The 20,341-nt window shown below is 35.7% G+C and overlaps 1 protein-coding gene across 11 annotated transcripts in view; it reads left to right on the top strand.

The window, feature by feature from the left end:
* Positions 1–20,341, top strand: part of LOC144967852 (angiopoietin-related protein 7-like) — a 227,243-nt gene that overhangs the window by 180,790 nt on the left and 26,112 nt on the right. For all 11 annotated transcript variants that reach the window (XM_078905567.1, XM_078905565.1, XM_078905568.1 and 8 more), the window contains 2 exons: positions 17,651–17,770; positions 18,502–18,639. In XM_078905567.1, the coding sequence (XP_078761693.1) occupies positions 17,651–17,770; positions 18,502–18,639 (258 nt within the window). The remainder of the gene's footprint in view (positions 1–17,650; positions 17,771–18,501; positions 18,640–20,341) is intronic.

Genomic DNA, 20,341 nt, shown 5'->3' with positions numbered 1-20,341 from the left:
GACAACTCTGTTAACGACCGGGTACTCATTTTACACCTGAGCTCATTGAGAGAATGTGAGTAAAGAGCCTTTTTCAAGGACTCAAATTTGCACTGCTCAGAGTGGGACTCGACCCCAGGACCTCCCAGTCCGAACGCGAGTGTCATACCACTAGATCACATATCGGGAATCACCTAAGTTGTCCACAGTGAGCTAATTTATTTTGGAGTTGATAATCTTTCCCAAGGAATAAAAAGTATCTGAAACAGGACTCGAACCCAGGACTTTCCGAGTCCCATTGCCATGCTTTAATCCGTTGGCTACTTCTTTCCCCCTCCCATTGCCATCGAAATACGTCAATTAAACAATCCAAAAACTCTTACTATGACAACTGATGTATCCCATAATTGTAGTATTTTATCCGGAATGACATACTAAGAATTCAAGTCAGCCTTTGATTTCAATCTGCCTCAGTTTTAGTTTTCGGTATATCCCATAATTCGAGACTCACTTGCTCTTAACCCCTCTGACATGCTATCGCTCTTTGCATCCCTGCATCATTGTTCCTACGAAAGCTTGATGGATTGTTGTTGTGTGGTAAATTAAATTGAATCCCTAGATTAGAGAGATAAAATCAGGTTTCGGGTGTTGAAGGGTGTTGAATACGCCCACAAGTGCCAAATGTCATCACAGTCAGTGCAGTATTCTTATCATGTTTTATCTGAGTCAAAACTGAAATGTAAGATTAACTTTGTCTTGGTTATATATATATATATATATATATATATATATATATATATATATATATATATATATATATATATATATATATATATATATGTATGTTTAGTGTGTGATTGTTTGTGTAGATATGTGAATGTGAATACGCTAAAAGCATGTTAGTAGTTAAGTGGGAGGTAGGGGGGAGGGGGGGGGAGTTGAATAATAATTCGCTTAGGTAGAATGCTTGACTTAAGCGCAACAAAATTGGTTCTAGTCCTCGTACATCGTGAACTTTATCTCGTTTATTTGACCATTTATTGGCGCTATTTTTCTAACTCTTCATAGTTCTTTTGGGATAACATTTCGATAAATTAAGCTATAGTTTATGTTTACAATCGGTGTTGGATCCTAGCTACAAAAATCGGGATAAGCGTTAAGCTTGGACTATGAATAGATGAATAAATAAATAAATGAATACTTTTTTAGTGTTCATTTACATGGGGTTTCCAGTCTAAATGCGTTTCACAATGCTTCATTTATTCCCTCAGAACGTCATAAGGACCTATATTTTATTTTTTTTACAGTACAAGTCGCCTGTTCAGCGTCCTTTTTGTACTAAAATCCATACAATACCATCACTGCTTATAGCCAGCACTAGTTCGCAATTGAATCAAATTAGGTACTATGTCTAAAGCGTCTTACCTCATGAAACAACGCCGGTATCAAACATGTAAAATCACTGTCACCCATTCGACAATTGACAACACTTAACATCGCTTAACTTTTACCCACTTTTTAAGCCTGGTTTTTTTAAAAGATGGTATGAAAAGAAAGGGAAATTTGGAAAAACCAGAGTGTTCCGATATCATCATTTCAACCCATGCGAGAACAGCAGATATCTTGTGTCAGCTAAATAATCTCATTGCATCGGCCAGCAATTGATTCGCTGTCTGTTGAAGGGAAACTCGAAACGTCCTGTTCTCATCGAAGTATCTTCAGGTTTAAATTGAATATTTCACACACACACACACACACACACACACACACACACACACACACACACAGAGAGTTACATTTCTCATCGAAAATATAAGAAAACTAACATTGTTATATTTGCTATATTTTTTTTAACCGACTAAGTTAATCACCCGCTGTTTCATACTAAAGAAAAATAATGGTAGACGTCTAGATATATAAGTTAAATTCTTGTGTACTTTTGAAATTCTTTCTATATTCTACTTAGTTTCACAATGTTCTGAAACACCGTAATCATGCTAGTTATGGCTGTTATGTGGTATTTAGGTATTTAGGTCACTTGTCATCCTCGCACAGTGATTGGGTAAATGACGGTAAGTACTAAGTACTTCCCTTTTCGATAAACGAGTGTGTATTATTATTATTATTATTATTTATTATTATTATTATTATTATTATTATTATTATTATTATTATTATTATTATTATTTATTATTATCATATTAATATTATATATGTATCATTATTATTATTGTTATTATTATTGTATTATTATTGTTATTATTATTATTATTATTATTATTATTATTATTATTATTATTATTATTATTATTATTATATTGTTATTATTATTATTATTATTATTATTTATTATTATTATATTATTATTATTATTATTATTATTATTGTTATTATTATTATTATTATTATTATTATTATTATTATTATTATTATTATTATTATTATTATTATTATTATTATTATTATTATTATTATTATTTTTTATTATTATTATTATTGTTATTATTTTTTTCTATTATTATTAGAAATTGATTGAAAAATCTCATTGATCATTGGAATGCCGTAAAATCAACCTTGGTCATTTTGAAAAAAAAATGATAATAGGTATAATTCTAATGTAGGCTATCCTCCGATATTTTGTTTAGCTCATATTTATTATGATCAAATATATTAAAAGTGACATGGAATAAGTAAACAAAAGTTGTTGAAATACAGGATTCTCCTGTTTTCGCTTTTATCTGTTAACAAATCGAGCATCATTTATGTGAATTTGGCATGGGAAATCTTGACAAGGGAACGCTGATAAAAATGTCAAATTATGTTTTCTTATCTGTTAGGAGATGATAATGTTATCTGTGAAAGACATTTTAATGTGTTTGTGTATGTCCTTATCTTTTTTTCCCCTCCCCAAATTGGTAGTATAATTGTTATTTGAGACTCTGAATCAATGGGTATAAAGGCACATGTTTATTAATTCGAATTTAAATGGAATAGAATATTTAGTTTATTTTAGAATAATTATTTTCGATGTTTAGATGTTTTATTTACCCAGACCTATTGTAAACACTAAACGTTTTGATTTAAAGCATGATTGATTTTTGAGGATCCATTTGTTTTGTTGTTCAATTTTCTCAAGTGTTTGAAGATGCAGACATATTGTATGTTTTATATACACATATATATGAACAAGAGAATAAAGAATGAAAAAGCGCGTTGCTAGTTATTGGTGTGTTCGTTCCCAATTTGTAAGCTAGTTCCCATAATAAACCTGTATTGTGTTTGGACTATTTTACAATAAGACCTGATTAAAACTTTTATCATTATTATCTTTTTTTTTTTTAATCGCCATGTTCAATTTAGACACTATCATCCCTCTGTTGCCCTTTATTCCTCATCCTTCCAATCCCCCATAAAAGATAAAACAAGTCAAATGGAAAGAAAGTTTCAATTTAATTAACGAAGATAGACAATTTAGACGTTTCGGGTTAACCCTTTGTCAACAACACACGATGAATGAAACACACACTAAGGACAAATGAGAGATGAGAGAATGGCGTTTTTTAAGGTGAATAAACAAAACAAATGATGGGACCGGAAATAGACAGCTCTTTCCTAAATGCCTTCGCTACAATACAAACACAATTCCGAACTGTAAAACGTTTGGACTCCTGATTCTACCACCCCCTTATTATCCGTAATTAAATAGTGTCAGATTAAACAACTTCCTTTGTTGTTGACATTGGCTTTTGTCAGTGCGTGCTTGCGTAATTATAATGACTATAATAACAGTCACCAAATACCAATGACAACAGGTGTGTAATTTTCGTCTTTATTGTAATTATCTTTCTTGTTTTCAACAATAATAGGGTTCTTCACTATCGATCTCGATGCCAGCTGTTTGACTCAAGTAGAGTTTCTTATTAATTGTTTCTAATTGATTGTTTTTGTTTTTTGTCTTTGTTTTTGAGGGTTTTACGACGCTTGCAACTCATTAAGGTCATATCAGCGCCAGTAAAAAATGAAGAAAATGGGATAGTAAAAAGTTCCAGAATTACAATTAAAGCATCCAAGAAAAGGTATGACAAAGGGGAATTTATTCAAATAGGGAACAGATATAAATTCCAAGAGCACACCATCAGCGTACCTAGTTTGAGATCACCTAAAAGTCTCATCCAGACACAAGCACAGGCCCCCACTAAGAGGAATACACTGAAATGTTTACAAATCATATATAATACATAATACAAAACATAATACAGTGCATAACAGAGAGATGATTTACAAGGGGAAAAATATCATCTCCCAAAACTAACTATACATTTGACCGTTTCCCTCCCAGCCAGGGTATCCGGCCAGGGCTAGGACAAAATCAAGTAATCTCATTCCAAGACAAAGACAGAAAGCATGTTGGAAAACAGACACAGTATGTACCTCCCTCCCCACTATGGGAGGTCAGGAACCCCACCCAGTTTCTAATTGATTGTAAAGAAAATAATAACAAGAAGCAAGAAAAATATGGATAGCGATTATATGTTGCAGTTTCCTCCTGTGTTTCCTTTCTTTCTTTCTTTCTTTTTCTTTTGGAAAAGACAAATTATTAAACAAGGAGTAGAAAAGTCAAAACCTGGTTTCTATGGCGTGAAATTGACAGAAGCAATTGCTCGCTACCCTTTAAATAGGATGTCAGTCTGTCGCAAAGTACTTTCTGACAGATCTAATAGACGCAGCTACCCAATCACGGCTGGGTCTTTATTTTTTTTTTTAAATCACGACTTCACGTGGGACGGATCTCGGCCCCTTTGCAAGTGAAGTTATTACTACAAATCTACAACCTGAGCTATAGGGACCCACCACTGAGAATTTGGTTAGCCTGATACTAAATAGGGTCCTGAAAGTTGGTGGAGAATGCTTTTTTCGTAAGCGCTAGAATCGACTACTTGTCTTAGCCTGACACTTACATAAAGTGACGTAACTTTACAAGGCGTCGGGGATACGAAGGCTCTGAAGGACTGGTAGTTTTGGGAGTTTTTTTTAGTTTTTTTTTTATAAAGCGCAATATCCACTAAACGTGCTCAAAGCGCTTTACAAGGGGTCCCTGGCCAACAGCAACACTCAACATGTAGGACGTCACATGACGCCTGTTAGACGATATTATATTTTTTTCGGACAGAGACAACGCTGTTACCGGCCAGATTCTCATTTTACACCTGAGTATGGTGCGTAAAGAGGAGCCTTTTCCAAGCACTCCACTATGCGCCGAGCGAGGCTCGAACCCAGGACCTTCCGATCCGAAAGCGAATATCATACCACAATACCACATAGCCGCACAATAATACCATTCTAAAAGAGAAAGAGAAAAGTGAGTTGTTGTTGGTAATGCTTGAGGAAGAGTGTGATCATGGCTACCAGATGACCAGGTGTATGGCCAAAATTGGCCGCATAGAGATAATCGTGTTTCTATTAATACTTTTTCTTTTTTTTCTGGATAACATTTTCTCCTATTCTATTCGATTTTTTGTTTATCTCAATCAAGGAGGTCAGAGTGTTTGTTGTGTTTCGCCACTTGAGGTACTATGTGATCACTTTTGAAGTCGAATTTGGTCTGGTAGAACCCTGGCCATCTAGCAGCCATGTAAAGTATGATCCATTTAGTTGTTTTGTTGAATCAAACAGACTTTATACATTTTTTGTGGTTTTGCCTTGTCTTTTCTTTTCTTTTCTAATCCTTTGGTATATCAGGCGATGACTTTGCGTAGGCCACGATTGAACTGAATAGGAACATTGACGTCACGCCGGTATAATAATATAGGATTACGTTATATTCCAATATGGCGCCTATAGGCTAAGACGTCCACTGTGTTACCATAACAACTAGGAATAATATTCAGTTCTACAATGGTCATACATTGGTTATAGATTTAGAGTATAGACTCTAGAGAACAGAAAGGAAAACAAAAACTAGAACGCCGTAATGAGCATGAGCTCGCTGTTTCAATTAGGTATAAATGAAAACAGCACTACAAACCACCGAAAGGCAATTACCTTTGGTAGTATTGAAGCAGCTACGGAGTAAATGATAAAGGTAGGGATAAGTAGTCAGTATGTATACCTTTAATGAAGTCTTGAGGAAGAGAGGGTGTAAAGGGAGAGGAGGAGAATGTTGAGGAGGAGGAGGAGGAGGAGGAGGAGGAGGAGGAGGAGGAGGAGGAGGAGGAGGAGGAGAAAAGAAGACAGAAAGAAAGAAAGAAAGAAAGAAGAAGAAGAAGAAGAAGAAGAAGAAGAAGAAGAAGAAGAAGAAGAAGAAGAAGAAGAAGTAGAAGAAGAAGAACAACAACAACAGCAACAACAACAATAACAACAACAACAATAACAACACCAACAGCAACAGCAACAACAGCAACAACAAAAACAAGAAGAACAAGAATAACAAGGAAAAGAACAAGAAAAAAAAGAACATGAAGAAGGAAATATAGAGGACGATTTGGTAGACGATAAAGACTGGGGGCAGTTGGAAAAAGAAGAGCGAGAGGGGTATGGAGAATGAACATGGGAGAGAAGAGAGAGAAGAGAGAGAGAGAGAGAGAGAGGAGAAGAGAGAGAGAAGAAGAGAGGAGAGAGAGAGAGAGAGAGAGAGAGAGAGAAAGAGAGAGAGAGGAGAGAGAGAAGAGAGAGAGAGAGAGAGAGAGAGAGAGAGAGAGAGAGAGAGAAATGAATGTATAGACAGAGAATAGATAGATAGACAGAGAAAAGGGGGGGGGGGGGGGGATATCGATTCTACCATAGGGACTAAATAAAAGTATCTTTTGGTCATTTCTATACATAACATGCATAAACATGTTTAACTGTTCTGGTAATTGAAATTAATATAATATTATGAAGAAATATCAACGTTTGAAGGTTATACCTCTTACTCTAGCTTGCTTGATGTTAAAATGTACACCTGTCTCCAGTATTCCAGCCTTCACATGCAATAATTCTGATTCGCGATTTTCTTAATGATAAAAAGCACTCCGTAAAAAGCATTGGCAGATGTTGATTGGCCGAATTTTGCTAAAATAACAGGTGACAGAGATTACTTTACAGTTTGTGATCAATCACCTCAAAGTAGGTTGATGCTTAGAATTGAATTTTAGGCTTAACTTATAAACCCTGAATCAAAGTAAACGACCTGATTAAGGACAGATGGTATTACATTTATTAGCTCCAAAAATTTCCAAATTCCAATCATTTTTTATTTTTAATATAACAATTTTGTCGCATTCATCGTCGAGACATATTTATTATGATTTATAATACTAATAAATTGCGCTTATATAGGGCACATTCCCATTTGACGGCTCTTTGCGCTTTACAAAAAAATATCGAGAATAAAATGAAACATGAAAACATGACATCCAAATATTAATGAAAGGTCTTTAAATATATGGAAGTAAAGATATTATTAAAGAAAAAACAGTGAAAAATGTAGGACATAAATAGATACATTAAAATTGTATAATAAGTCTAATTATTAGTTGTGATTGTTTAAAAGCAATACACACATAAAAAAATATCTTCATTTTTAGTAGACCTATGTTTTAGATATATATTGAACAGTTCATTTTCTATATTAAGGTGTTGATTCACCTGCGTGTTCATCCAAAATGGTATGTGTTACTGCCAATCTTTTTTAAAGATACATAATTCGTTTCTATATATTTTAATTTATTTTTTGAAAAAAAACAACAATGCCTCATTAGTATTTAAATCAGTTAGTATATTATTCCACTGAATTTGTAAAATTTCTTCCCAACATATTACATAAATCCCCTCCCCCTCCCCGTCTGTCTTTTTCATTTCTGATAAATTCAGTGAAATTAATATGTAATAAGATTATGGTCTATTTAACTCAATTTTCTTCGCCTAGTTCATTCTGTATTAATACTATATTGACGCGATGGATGTAACTTGAAATGGAGTTTTGAAATCCGTAAAAACAGGCTGTCTATATTTATATGTAAAAATGTCGATTCATGATTTCTTACATTTTAAATGTTTTCAGAAATAGGTCAATTGGTTGAAGATTTTTAGGTATGGAAGGATCATAAAAAAGATATCTATAAGACACAAGCGTGTCGTTTCTATTTTAATGTAAACGTTTGAAGGGAAAATATTCTGAATATCTCAATCGTTAACCACTAGGCTTGCGCCCCCCCCCCCTCCCCCACCCCCCTAAAACTAGCAGGAATCTCTGAAAGATTTAAATATGGTAATAATAGAGATATATCATAACGGAGCTAATACAATATGAACCAATCCGTAACCGCCCTCTTCTTGTCATACAATTAGATATGAAGTGATTAGCCTTCATTTAAAATTCTAAATAGTTTTTATAATGGATAAAAGGTATTCTTGAGCATCACAAACGGTCACATATTTTTTGACTTGACGCACAGTCTTGCAAGAATGAGAAAATGGCTTCGGATGGAAAACGTAAAATATTTATTGTTAGTTCATACGATTAATTCCGATGGCGCATTACTAAATAAAAGTCACTTCTTCTTTTTCTTCTTCTCCTCCTCCTCCTCCTCCTCCTCCTCCTCCTCTTCCTCCTCCTCCTCCTCTCTTCCTTCTCTCTTCTTCTTCTTCTCTTCTTCTTCTTCTTCTTCTTCTTCTTCTTCTTCTCTCTTCTCTTCTTCTTTTTCTTCTTCTTCTCTTCTTCTCTATCTTCTTCTTCTTCTTCTTCTTCTTCTTCTTCTTCTTCTTCTTCTTCTTCTTCTTCTTCTTCTTCTTCTTCTTCTTCTTCTTCTTCTTCTTCTTCTTCTTCTTCTTCTTTGTAAACCACCTCTGGTGTTTTGTCCCAAATGTAGATATTTTTCATATTTTGCGTCTCGGGACGGTTTTATGTGATGTTCTGTCATGTTTGAAATACAACGATAGGTGGTAGGTTATTCCACAAGCGTATAGAAGAGGGGAATATACTTCCGACTGGTGTAACCTATGGTATAACAAATGAAATATATTTTGCACAACAAAATGGTTTAACAAACAAGGTTTGGTTTTTATTATGTTCTTTAAGTGGAAATCGGTTTTGTGGACTAGTGGTACCTTCGTACTGGTAGATTCGTGGTTCAAATCCCTATCAGAATCTGTATGGACACTTGGTTTTCCTAGTTGGTTATATTTTATCAAACTTTGTGGACTGTTTAAATCCGGAATATCCATAATGTTATCCAATCAGATTACTATTTCCAATACGCATGAGCAGCCATTTAGATTATGGATCCCACGTAGGTCTTAACATGCCAGGTTGATCTGTGAAATGGAGCGAAAGATAATAATATCACATCGCGTTATTGTTCTTATTTTACAGTGTGTGTATGTGTGTGTGTGTGTGTGTGTGTGTGTGTGTGTGTGTGGGCGTGGGATATATATATATATATATATATATATATATAAATAAGAGAGAGAGAGAGAGAGAGAGAGAGAGAGGAGAGAGGGAGAGTGAGAGAGAGGAGAGGAGGAGAGAGAGAGAGAGAGAGAGAGAGAGAGAGAGAGAGAGAGAATTCTTTAATGGAAACAGAGCCAACCCAACATTGATTCCTTCCTGCCATTGCCAACCCAATCATTTCATTCAGCCTCGTGTTTACCTCATCATCTCTCGATGTTTACACGAGGGATTTGTGTTGAAGATTTCCTTGAAGTGTTTACGTAAAAGATTTACATGAAATGTTTACGTGTTGACTTAAGCTAGATACACCACAATGAGGTGGAACACATTATGAGACCATGGCCTGATTTGGGAATACCATTTATATATTTTTAATGTAAACATAAGAAAACGGAAAGTAGGTCTTATGCTTTAATGATATGATGAGATGTCTTGGATTAACCACAACTTTGTGGTAGGATTATTTTCTACCGTCGCCCGACCTAAATAGATCCAGCTACCTCTGTGTCACGACCTAGTCACTTCCTCTGGGTTGCGGAGATTTTGGGGATCTTTGATGGTTATGGTAATGGTGACGATGATGGTAATGATAACGATGATGGTAATGATGACGATGATGGTAATGATGACGATGATGACGAGTGTGACAACTAGATTTAAAGCTGGCTATGTCTGCAAGGAATACAATAGCAATATGTTCAAGTTGGAGCAATTTGTTGGAAGTAAAACGCTGCTGTCGATTACCAAATACGCTTCAACAGACGTAACGTCACTTCCCTCGTAATGATGCATGGTAACTTAGTAACTGGCTCTAAGCTATGGGAACAATGGCGGACGCCCCTATGAAATATTTCTCCGACAGCATAAAAGCGTATCAGAGGAGTAAAAAAAAATACATCATAAATTGATTAGTTTTGATTTTTTACACATTCTGATCACTAGACATATGAAAATTTCTAGCCAGCATGAAGAATAACAAGTACCGATTTTCTTTATTTAGAACCACGATGCCCGCCGTTGCTGGGCGACGTGACAACAGACTATTGAATTCCAATTACAGATTGGTAGGCTTTCACGTCAACACTCGATTCAGGGCTGACAGATGGACAGAGTTCCTAGTGGCTATTTTTTACTTCAAACAATAATGTGCCCAATGGTACCAATGCGGGTTTTTTTTTTTTTTTTTTTTTTTTTTTTTTTTTTTTTTTTGGATAGAATAAAATTAAATAATTAAGACATAATTCTCCTTGTGGCATTTTATTTTTGCCAATTTGGTCAGGCACGTTAGCCCACGTCCCCAAATGTTATTCGAATAATAAGACTATCTAGCCTGGTCGTTCCTATGTTGCAACTGATTCTATTCTTTCTTTTTTTTTTTAAGTGAGCAGACGAGATAAAGTCGAAAATGATTGCCATGACCCGACTCATATCCGGTCATTGCGGAAAAGTGAATTGTGGGTAATAACATTAGATATTGAGATTGGTCGTTCGGAATTATATTTTGTGTGCGGGTGTGTGTATACGTGTGAGTTTGTGTGTTTGTGAGGAAGGGGGGGGGGGGGGGGAGAGGGAGAGCGTGTGTGTGTGTGTTTGTGTGTGATTACGGCTTTGAGATAGTTTCACACACACTTGTGTTTGCAAGGGAAGAATGGGAAGGACAGTTACTTTGAAAGAGAATCATTGAGTAGATGTACAACCTGGAGCTTTGATGGTTATGATGATGACGATGATGACGACGACGATGTGATAATGATCATGATGATGATGTTTATGATGGCGACGACGATGATGATGATGATGATGATGATGATGACGATGATGATGATATTGTTGTTCTACCACTTCTTCACCTCTCTTCGCCCCATCCCCCAACACCCTTTCACATTGCCCTATATAATAATCTAACAAAATTAGCAACTGGCTCATAGACCGGCGTTCTATCCAAAGAATAACTATCAATTTCTAGTATCGAATGCAACAGTGAGCTAATTTTAAAGCGTCAAATACTCCAATAAATTTACGCATCCGAGGGGCAATCCCCATTAAACTAGCCTAACAAAAACAAACTAATTTAAATTGTTGTAAACAATGTCCAAAATTGTATCAAAATATTTTATAATAGTCCTGGAATGCATCCAGCTACCCTTGTTGTGTTCCTTCATCACAAAATCCATCTCATTACCATAGATCTGAGTCATTTTCTACCCATTTGGCTGTCATCGTTGAAGTGTGGTTGTGAAACAATACTGAATTAGCATCATCTTTATGACGAGTGTTAAAGGGCAATCACTCAAACTACCATCACTTGTCAAGTTCTAAAACTGGGTGTTATTTCCCTTGGTTCAACACTTTTTTTTTTCTTTTGTTTTTAATGTACAAATTGTACTTCTCACTTCATCCTGCCTCCCTTTCCACCTCCTTCTTCCTCTCCCCCCCCCCCCCCCCCCCCTCCCCCCCACCCCTTTTCACTCCATCATTTTTCTCCTTTGTTCATGATCAACATTATCATGATTATCATTATTATCATCATCATCATAATCACCATCATCAGGCCCTTCGTCACCATCATAATATTTTCAATATCGGACAGACTGAGATATATCGCCTTTGGGCAATCACAAAAATATCAACGACTTTCAAATCGAAAAAGATATTTATTGAAGAAAACAGCAGCGAAATGAGATATAAATTAATCTCATGAAAATATAAGGTTCAAATCTTCGTCATAATATCCATCAAATTAATACTGGTAAGAAAATATTTGACTCAAAAAATAGATGGACCGACTAAGTTGACCCACCAAATGGTCAATAAGTCCGAAATCTGATGCTTTATAGGATAAAGACAAGCATTTATATAGCGCAACATCCACTAAACGTTCTCAATGCATTTTACATGAGGTCCCTAGCCAATATCAATACGTAACATTTAAGACGATAAATATCGCCGGTAAGGCTACATTACAAATTTTCCCTAACAGAGACAATGCTGTCAACGGCCAGATACTCAGTTTACAACTGAGTGAGATAAAACAGTGTGAGTAGAGAGCCGTCTTCGAGGAATCGATTTTGTATATCTCAGAGTGGGACTCGAACCCGGATCTACCAGGATGCCGCAGAGAAGTCAGAAATGTCAGACATCTTGACGTTTGGAGGTCATCATAGCCGATATATATTTAAATAAAAGGTGTTTTGTTGCTCCCCAAAACTTTTGCGTTTTGTCAAAATAAAGCCGAGAGTTGATAGTTGATAGCCGAAAGTGTGAGGCGGGGTCTAAACTGGATTGTGACATTTTCACCGGGGAAAGACCGTGGTAACGACATAGCCAATTAGAGTAGGTAGAAGGTAAAAGGTCATAGGTTGAAATGGGTCAACTGAGGTCAGGTCTTGACATCCTCCAATTCCGATTCACGGGGGACTCCGTGTCTGGAGTGACTATTTAATTTCTTTCAAAATTGAAGGCTGGGGAAATTGCCTTGAAATTGCTTGCCTTCCAATTATTGCTATTATTGTAGACTTGAAGCAAGCGATGTGTAGTGGTGGTATATTTCATGGTTATACTTACAATCATTTGTGGTTTCAACCATAATAATCCCAATCTTGACACATGTGATGAGTTGATGTTGTCATAACACATCGACATAGAGGGCGCGTGCTACCTTATAATAAGATGAATGGGATAATGACATTTAATAATTATTGTTTGTTTCTTTTTTTTTTTTACCATCCCAACGAATTGGAATAGTTCTTTATTTTACAACGCAATAACTGAACCAACAGTCTATGTCAAAATAAAATACCTACATACTGCATGTTACAAAAAGATAAGAAATTATAACTGGCAACCTTCTGCCATACTTCTTGAACATTCTATAGGTTGTGAGTTATTATCAGTTTTATGCTCATGTTCTCCGAGTACAACAGATCATCGTTGAATGTAATTTATCACCTTTGAAAGGTTGTTCATTTTTGACCAAAGAAAAAGTACTGACATGGATTTACTCGTATTTCTGAATTGACTCTTGGTATTACCTAGAAAATAAACAAAAGACATAAAGGCACTCACATATAAATCTTTTTTTAAAAACACAATAATCAGAACAACTAAAAGAACCACTCAAATTCAATACTTAAGGATTAAAACTCAGTCAGAAGAGTCCAAAAAGGGTTACAATCATTTAATTTATCAACTCTCTTGAGTATTCATTTGCGTCATTTGAAAAGGGGCGATAACTAGGATACGTTCAACACATGAGAAGCAAAATGTTGCAATGACAGTATGTGATCAAGACGCATTTTTTATTATAGATAGTGTTTTATAAACTAATTTGTTATTGGTCATTTGTTCCACTTTAAATAATCTATAAATTTCGGTGTATTGCACGTATTCATTTTCTTCCAATCCGAACGGTAACCATTTTATATTTGATCTTACCAATAATTATTTACAAGTCTTTTAATCTACTTTGGTATAATCCCGTTGTAAGCAAATACTCTTAAATCAACATAAAAATAGTTCCCGAGTGAAACAATGTCAAAACAAGCTTATAATTTTGTTCCGCCTTCAGACCTGTAAATAAGCGCAAGTTGATTTGACCGCATTGTCAAAAACAAAAAAGAAAAAAAAAAAGATCGTCTCATTCATAAAGAAGAAGAGTCTACATAAATTGAACATTGAAAAATTGAATATTTTTTTTCAAACCAATCTGCCTTTTTAACCTTTATATCTATACTCCCAATAACATCGGTGTATTATTTTTGAGAGAGGATTTTAATCATAAATTTGACCGCGTTGTCAGCTCGTGATTTTGATATGAATCTGGCTATGCGACAAATATTAATATGAAATAGATCCTCCTCAGTAGACAGTACTGACATTTCCAAAACAATCACCGAGCAGTAGTTATCTATTTGGTCAGCAATGATACTATTATCATCATTATTCCACCATACTCTGACTAAACGCCATATTCTCATTTTTTGATTCTTTGTCAGAGAAATTGTGCTTCACCCATCTTTATATTATCACTATGACCACAGACTTGTCAAACAGTCTTAAATCTGTCTCAAATTTAAGTATATATTAACTAGTTGGAGGTCATCGTTATCTTCTTCTTCTTCTTACTGTTTTTATTTTTCTTCTTCTTCTTCTTCTTCTTCTTCTTCTTCTTCTTCTTCTTCTTCTTCTTCTTCTTCTTCTTTTTCTTCTTCTTCTTCTTCTTCTTCTTCTTCTTCTTCTTCTTCTTCTTCTTCTTCTTCTTCTTCTTTCTTCTTCTTATTATTATTATTATTATTATTATTATTATTATTATTATTATTATTATTATTATTATTTTTATTATTAGTATTATTATTATTATTATTATTATCATCATCATCATCATCATCATCATCATCATCATTATTATTATTATTATTATTATTATTATTATTATTATTATTATTATTATTATTATTAGTAGTAGTAGTAGTAGTAGTAGCAGTAGTAGTAGTAGTAGTAGTAGTAGTAGTAGTAGTAGTAGTAGTAGTAGTAGTAGTAGTGGTGGTGGTGGTGGTGGTATCATTATTATTTAATCCCCCGAAGTAGATCAATGCTAGATTCCTATGTTAGTAACGAATTCCGTGGTCTTTCTAAAGTCATCGACATTGCCATAGAATAATTGTGTAGTGATATATGTGTATCAAGGCATGCATCTGTCTCTATCCATAGAATAAAGCGAGTCTGGAAGACGACATGAGCCATAGGCTCATCATTGTTATTTTGGAAATGATAAAATAAATAAATAATAATAAAATTCCCTTTATTCATCCCATAGGGGAACTTTGTCTCTAGGGTCAATGCCAAGGGAAGACTGGAATAACACAGGCGTTAACCGCAGTGCAGCGCCGCAAATTGAGCTAGGGCGAGGTGACTTGCTCAAGGCCACACGGCGTAGCGGCGGATGATTGAACTCGTTACCTTTCGGGTACGATGCCTAAGACCGTACCGCTGCGCCACGCTGTCCCCAATAGCACATCCCAGTATTTCCACGGACAAATTTTGGGTACATAATATTATGGTGTTTCCGTATATTTTTTTTTTTTTGTGCGGCTAAATTGGTCTAGTGTTATGACACTCGATTTCGGATCGGAAGGGCTGGGTTCTAGCCTTGGTCGGCGCATAGTTGAGTCCTTGGAAAAGACTATTTTCTCACATTCTCTCATCGTACTCAGGTGTTAAATGAGTACCTGGCCGTTTACAGCGTTGTCTCTGTCTGAAAAAAATTGTAACAACGCCTAAGAGGCGTAATGTCCCTTCCTAAATGTTAAATGCTTGCTGTTGGCCAGGGACCCCTTGTAAAGCGCTTTGAGCACATTTAGTGGATACTGCGCTATATAAAAGCTCATTTATTTAAATTTGAAGTAACAGATATTTGGCGAAAAATGATAATGTGTGTTTTGTCGATGTACGGTAGTATCTCCATTAGATTTAATCCATGTTTTGTATATGACATAGATTCATGTTTGTGGTTTTGTTTTTCACTATAATTCCCACGGTTATGACAGTTGGCTTGGTTGGTTGTCGGCGCCAGAAAATTTATTTCCAGATTGGTGTGGAACTGGGTTGCCGTCAAAAAGATCAAACAAGCCATAGGGAAATACTTGTTGCTCTGACAAATAATTCCCTAAATATAGACTAACCATTACATTACTCTTGCCAAGAATATTTCCTTGTATTCCATATCTTTTATAATGCACTTTTCTAATTTCTGATCTACTATTTGTTTTGTAAATGTATGTGTTTCTCTCTTAGTGATTGTCCCTCTGTCCTTATAATACTTAAAAATTCGACTCGTATAGAGTAGTTGTTAGCACTTTTTTATATCAATGTTAAACCTATAGCGCATAGAATTAGTTTATCAAAAAAAAAAAAATACATATATATATATATATACGAGTATATATATATATATTATATATATATATATATATATATATATATATATATATATATATATATATATATATATATGATTATTGCACCTACGACTAATCTTTACAGTCATTTGGCCAAAATAGAATTTGCATCATACGTTTCCAACAATATACCGACATTATTCAATAACATAGTGATGGGAATGGATATCTTAACGTCATCTGTTGTTATATTTGTTCAAGAAAGCTGTTGAATCATTCAAAAGATACTTGAAACAATTGTATCAATAGACGGGATTGAACTACTTTGATATTTGAATAGTTACACATACACGCTGTACCACAGGGTGAAATAATTAATTTCTCCTTCGACAGAATTTCTGTTCAGTGCGGCTATGTGGTCTAGTGGTATGACACTCGCTTACGGATCGGAAGGTCCTGGGTTCGAGTCTCGCGCTCGGCGCATTGTTGAGTCCTTGGAAAAGGCTCTTTACTGACATTCTCTCACCGTACTCAGTTGTAAAATAAGTACCTGGCCGTTAACAGCGGTGTCTGTGTCCGATAAATTGTAATATCGCCTAACAGGCGGCATGTCCCGTCCTATATGTTCAATGTTGCTGTTGACTAGGGACCCCTTGTAAAGCGCTTTGAGCACATTTGATGGATATTGCTCTATATAAAGCTCAATTTTTTTTAAAATTTCACTCTCGAGAACTAACATTTATTCCGAGGGATTTTTCAACTCAGCTAAGTGGCTGTCTACTATCACGTTAGCAAACCAGTTGATTACTTTGTCATTTTGTTTTAGCAGTGATTAGTTAACTGGGTTTTAATGGGTCTTGTCAAAGAGGCAGTGTGGCAAAGCGGATTGGTCCTTGTTTTGATCATAGAAGGTACTGAGTTCGACTCCCCGCTGCACTAAGTGAGCAAGTCATCTTCCTCAGTTTTACCTTACGGCTCTGCATTCCAGTGCACCTTTGGAATAGACCTTAAAGATAAATTATCCTTTAAGCATTAACAAAGATATTTTATTTCTCATAAAAAAGTACAATGATTTAGACCGGCACCCTGCCTATCAAACGATTAGCTTGCGAATTTTACTACTTGTTTACTTATATACACCCCAGCTTCATGGGTCTCCTGAAACTTTTATACTTCCTTCTGAAATGTTATGCCTAAAACTTGTCTGACCTATTTCATTTGCATTGTATCTGATTTTCGACATATCACACGAGAGGTAGAAACCCAATCAAAGATCATAATTACTATTATTTTAAAATCAACTATGATTTAACTATTCAATCTTTTCTTTTTCCTATTCTTCCAGAATGCCAAGACGTATTCGAGCAAGGAGGAATGAGATTCCGGGGGGATTATTACATCATGATCAAACCTGCTGGGGTGACCCACGCATTCAAAGCTCTGTGTCAAATGGTGAATAACTCAGGTAAGATTTTTACTCACCGAAGTAGCAAAGCAGTTGTCTCCCTTGAGTCATCTTCGATATGTTATTCTATTATTTCATTATCTTTCTTCTTCTTCTCTACTACTACTACTACTACTACTACTACTACTACTACTACTACTACTACTACTACTACTACTGCTACTACTACTACTACTACTACTGCTGCTGCTGCTGCTACTACTACTACTACTACTACTACTACTACTACTACTACTTCTACTGTTGTTGCTGCTACTACTACTACTACTACTACTACTACTACTACTACTACTACTACTACTACTACTTCTACTACTACTACTACTCCTACTACTACTACTACTACTACTACTACTACTACTACTACTACTACTACTACTACTAGTACTACTAGCCGATCGATCACTCTATCCATCTCTCTCTCTCTCCCTCTCTCTCTCTCTCTCTCCCTCTCTCTCTCTCTCTCTCTCTCTCTCTCTCTCTCTCTCTCTCTCTCTCTAGATATATATATATATATATATATATATATATATATATATATTATATATATATATATATATATAGACACACACACACACACACACACGCGCGCGCGCGCGCGCACACATCTACCTACATGTTATCATTTTATCGATGTATTTCTTTCATTCTTGATATGAAGTATCTATCTATAAATCATTATACATCTGCATATTGTATATCATTATTCTTCCTCCTCCTCCTTCAACTAGGCTGGACAGTCATCCAGAAGCGGCAAGATGGAAGTGTAGATTTCTATCGTGGGTGGGAGGACTATCGTAGAGGCTTTGGCAGTCTGGAGGGAGAGTTTTGGCTGGGCAATGACAACATTCACTACCTCACATCACAAGGTATGCTGTGTTTTTTTTTTGTCATTGAGATTGTTTTATGATTTTGTTGGTTTCTTTTGTTGTGTATTTTTTTTTTGGGGGGGGGGGGAGGTTTGTCTTATTTTTTGTTTTGTTTTCCTGTTGTCTTGTTTCCTATGTTTTGTTTGTTTGTTTGTTGTCTATTTTACTTAACTACTACTTTAGTTTAAATTTTTTATTTTCTGCTATAATGTTATAAGTGTTAGTTTCTGTTGTGTATTAAAACAGGGGCGAGGGTTGCTGTTTTGTTTCATTGCTTAAGTTATTTGTTCCAGCATAAATTTGGTTATTGAAATGCAATGGGAGTTATAATTGCACACCATGAACCGGGTATCACCTAATACGTGTCACAGATCCCGTGGATATCACATGAACTGTGTACTATATATAGAACGGTTATTGTTGGGTAAAATCATGTGTTGATAGTTTTGTTTGATTGACATTAAAATAATTATTGAATGATATCAACCATTCAGTTGATATTTAATTGTTAAAGTTTGCCTTATATGTTATAATAACAATTTGAAATGGAAAGTAAGCTTCAATTTAATATACGAAAGCAGATAAAATGAAAGTTTCGGGTTTCCCCTTAAAACAGGATTAATGAAACACTCCAAACGAATGAGATAATATGGTAGTGGTGTTGTTAAGATGAATCTTATATAATCTTGTATAAAAATCAAAACATGATCAGATTCATGTTTTTCTCCTCTGGATACACTTTTATGCTCGTCGGAGAAGTATTTCATAAGGGCGTCCGCCATTGTTCCGATAGTTTAGAGCCAGTTACTAAGTTACCATGCGTCATTACGAGGGAAGTGACGTCACAACTGTTGAAACCTATTGAAATCACGAATGTCCGAGTGACCAAATTGTGATGCATTGGGGATAGGAAGAGGTTTTGGATTTTGATCTAAAGGAATGAAGTAACGAGACAGGGTTGAAGACGTGAAAATGTCTTTCGGTCAGACTGTGAATGGGAATGGTGGGCCGGTTATGTGGTCTTGTGGTGTGACACTCGCTTTCGGATCGGAAGGTCCTGGGTTCGAGCCTCGCTCGCTCGACGCATAGTTGGAATAGACTCTTTACTCACGTTCTCTCACCGTACTCAGGTGTAAAATGAGTACCTGGCCGTTAACAGCGTTGTCTCTGTCCGAAAGAAAATTGTAATATCATCGCCTAACAGGCGTTATGTCTCGTTCTACATGTTAATTAAGTGTTGCTGTTAGCTAGGGACCCCCTGTAAAGCGCTTTGAGCACGTTTAATGGATATTGCTCTATATAGAAGCTCAAGTGTTTATATTTAGGTTATTTAGGTGTGGTGATCTTGTGAAGATAAAAAGTAGAAGTGTTGTCACTATGCAGTTCTGTTGCATCTCTGTGTGCTGTTTCCATGGCTAGTTGCGTCTCTGTGTGCTGTTTCCATGGCTAGTTGCGTCTCTGTGTGCTGTTTCCATGGCTAGTTGCGTCTCTGTGTGCTGTTTCCATGGCTAGTTGCGTCTCTGTGTGCTGTTTCCATGGCTAGTTGCGTCTGTGTGCTGTTTCCATGGCTAGTTGCGTCTCCGTGCGCTGTTTCCATGGCTAGTTGCGTCTCTGTGTGCTGTTTCCATGACTAGTGACAAAGCAGTCTTGGCTTGGAAGGTCATGCTCATGGCGGAAAAAAAGAACAAAATGCCGTTATTGG

The sequence above is a fragment of the Berghia stephanieae genome, chromosome 3, assembly GCF_034508935.2.
Source record: "Berghia stephanieae isolate SIO BIC M18660-M18661 chromosome 3, UCSD_Bste_1.3, whole genome shotgun sequence".
NCBI lineage: Eukaryota > Metazoa > Mollusca > Gastropoda > Nudibranchia > Aeolidiidae > Berghia > Berghia stephanieae.
Note: the sequence above shows the minus strand (reverse complement) of the source record. Positions and strands in the feature narration are given on the sequence as shown.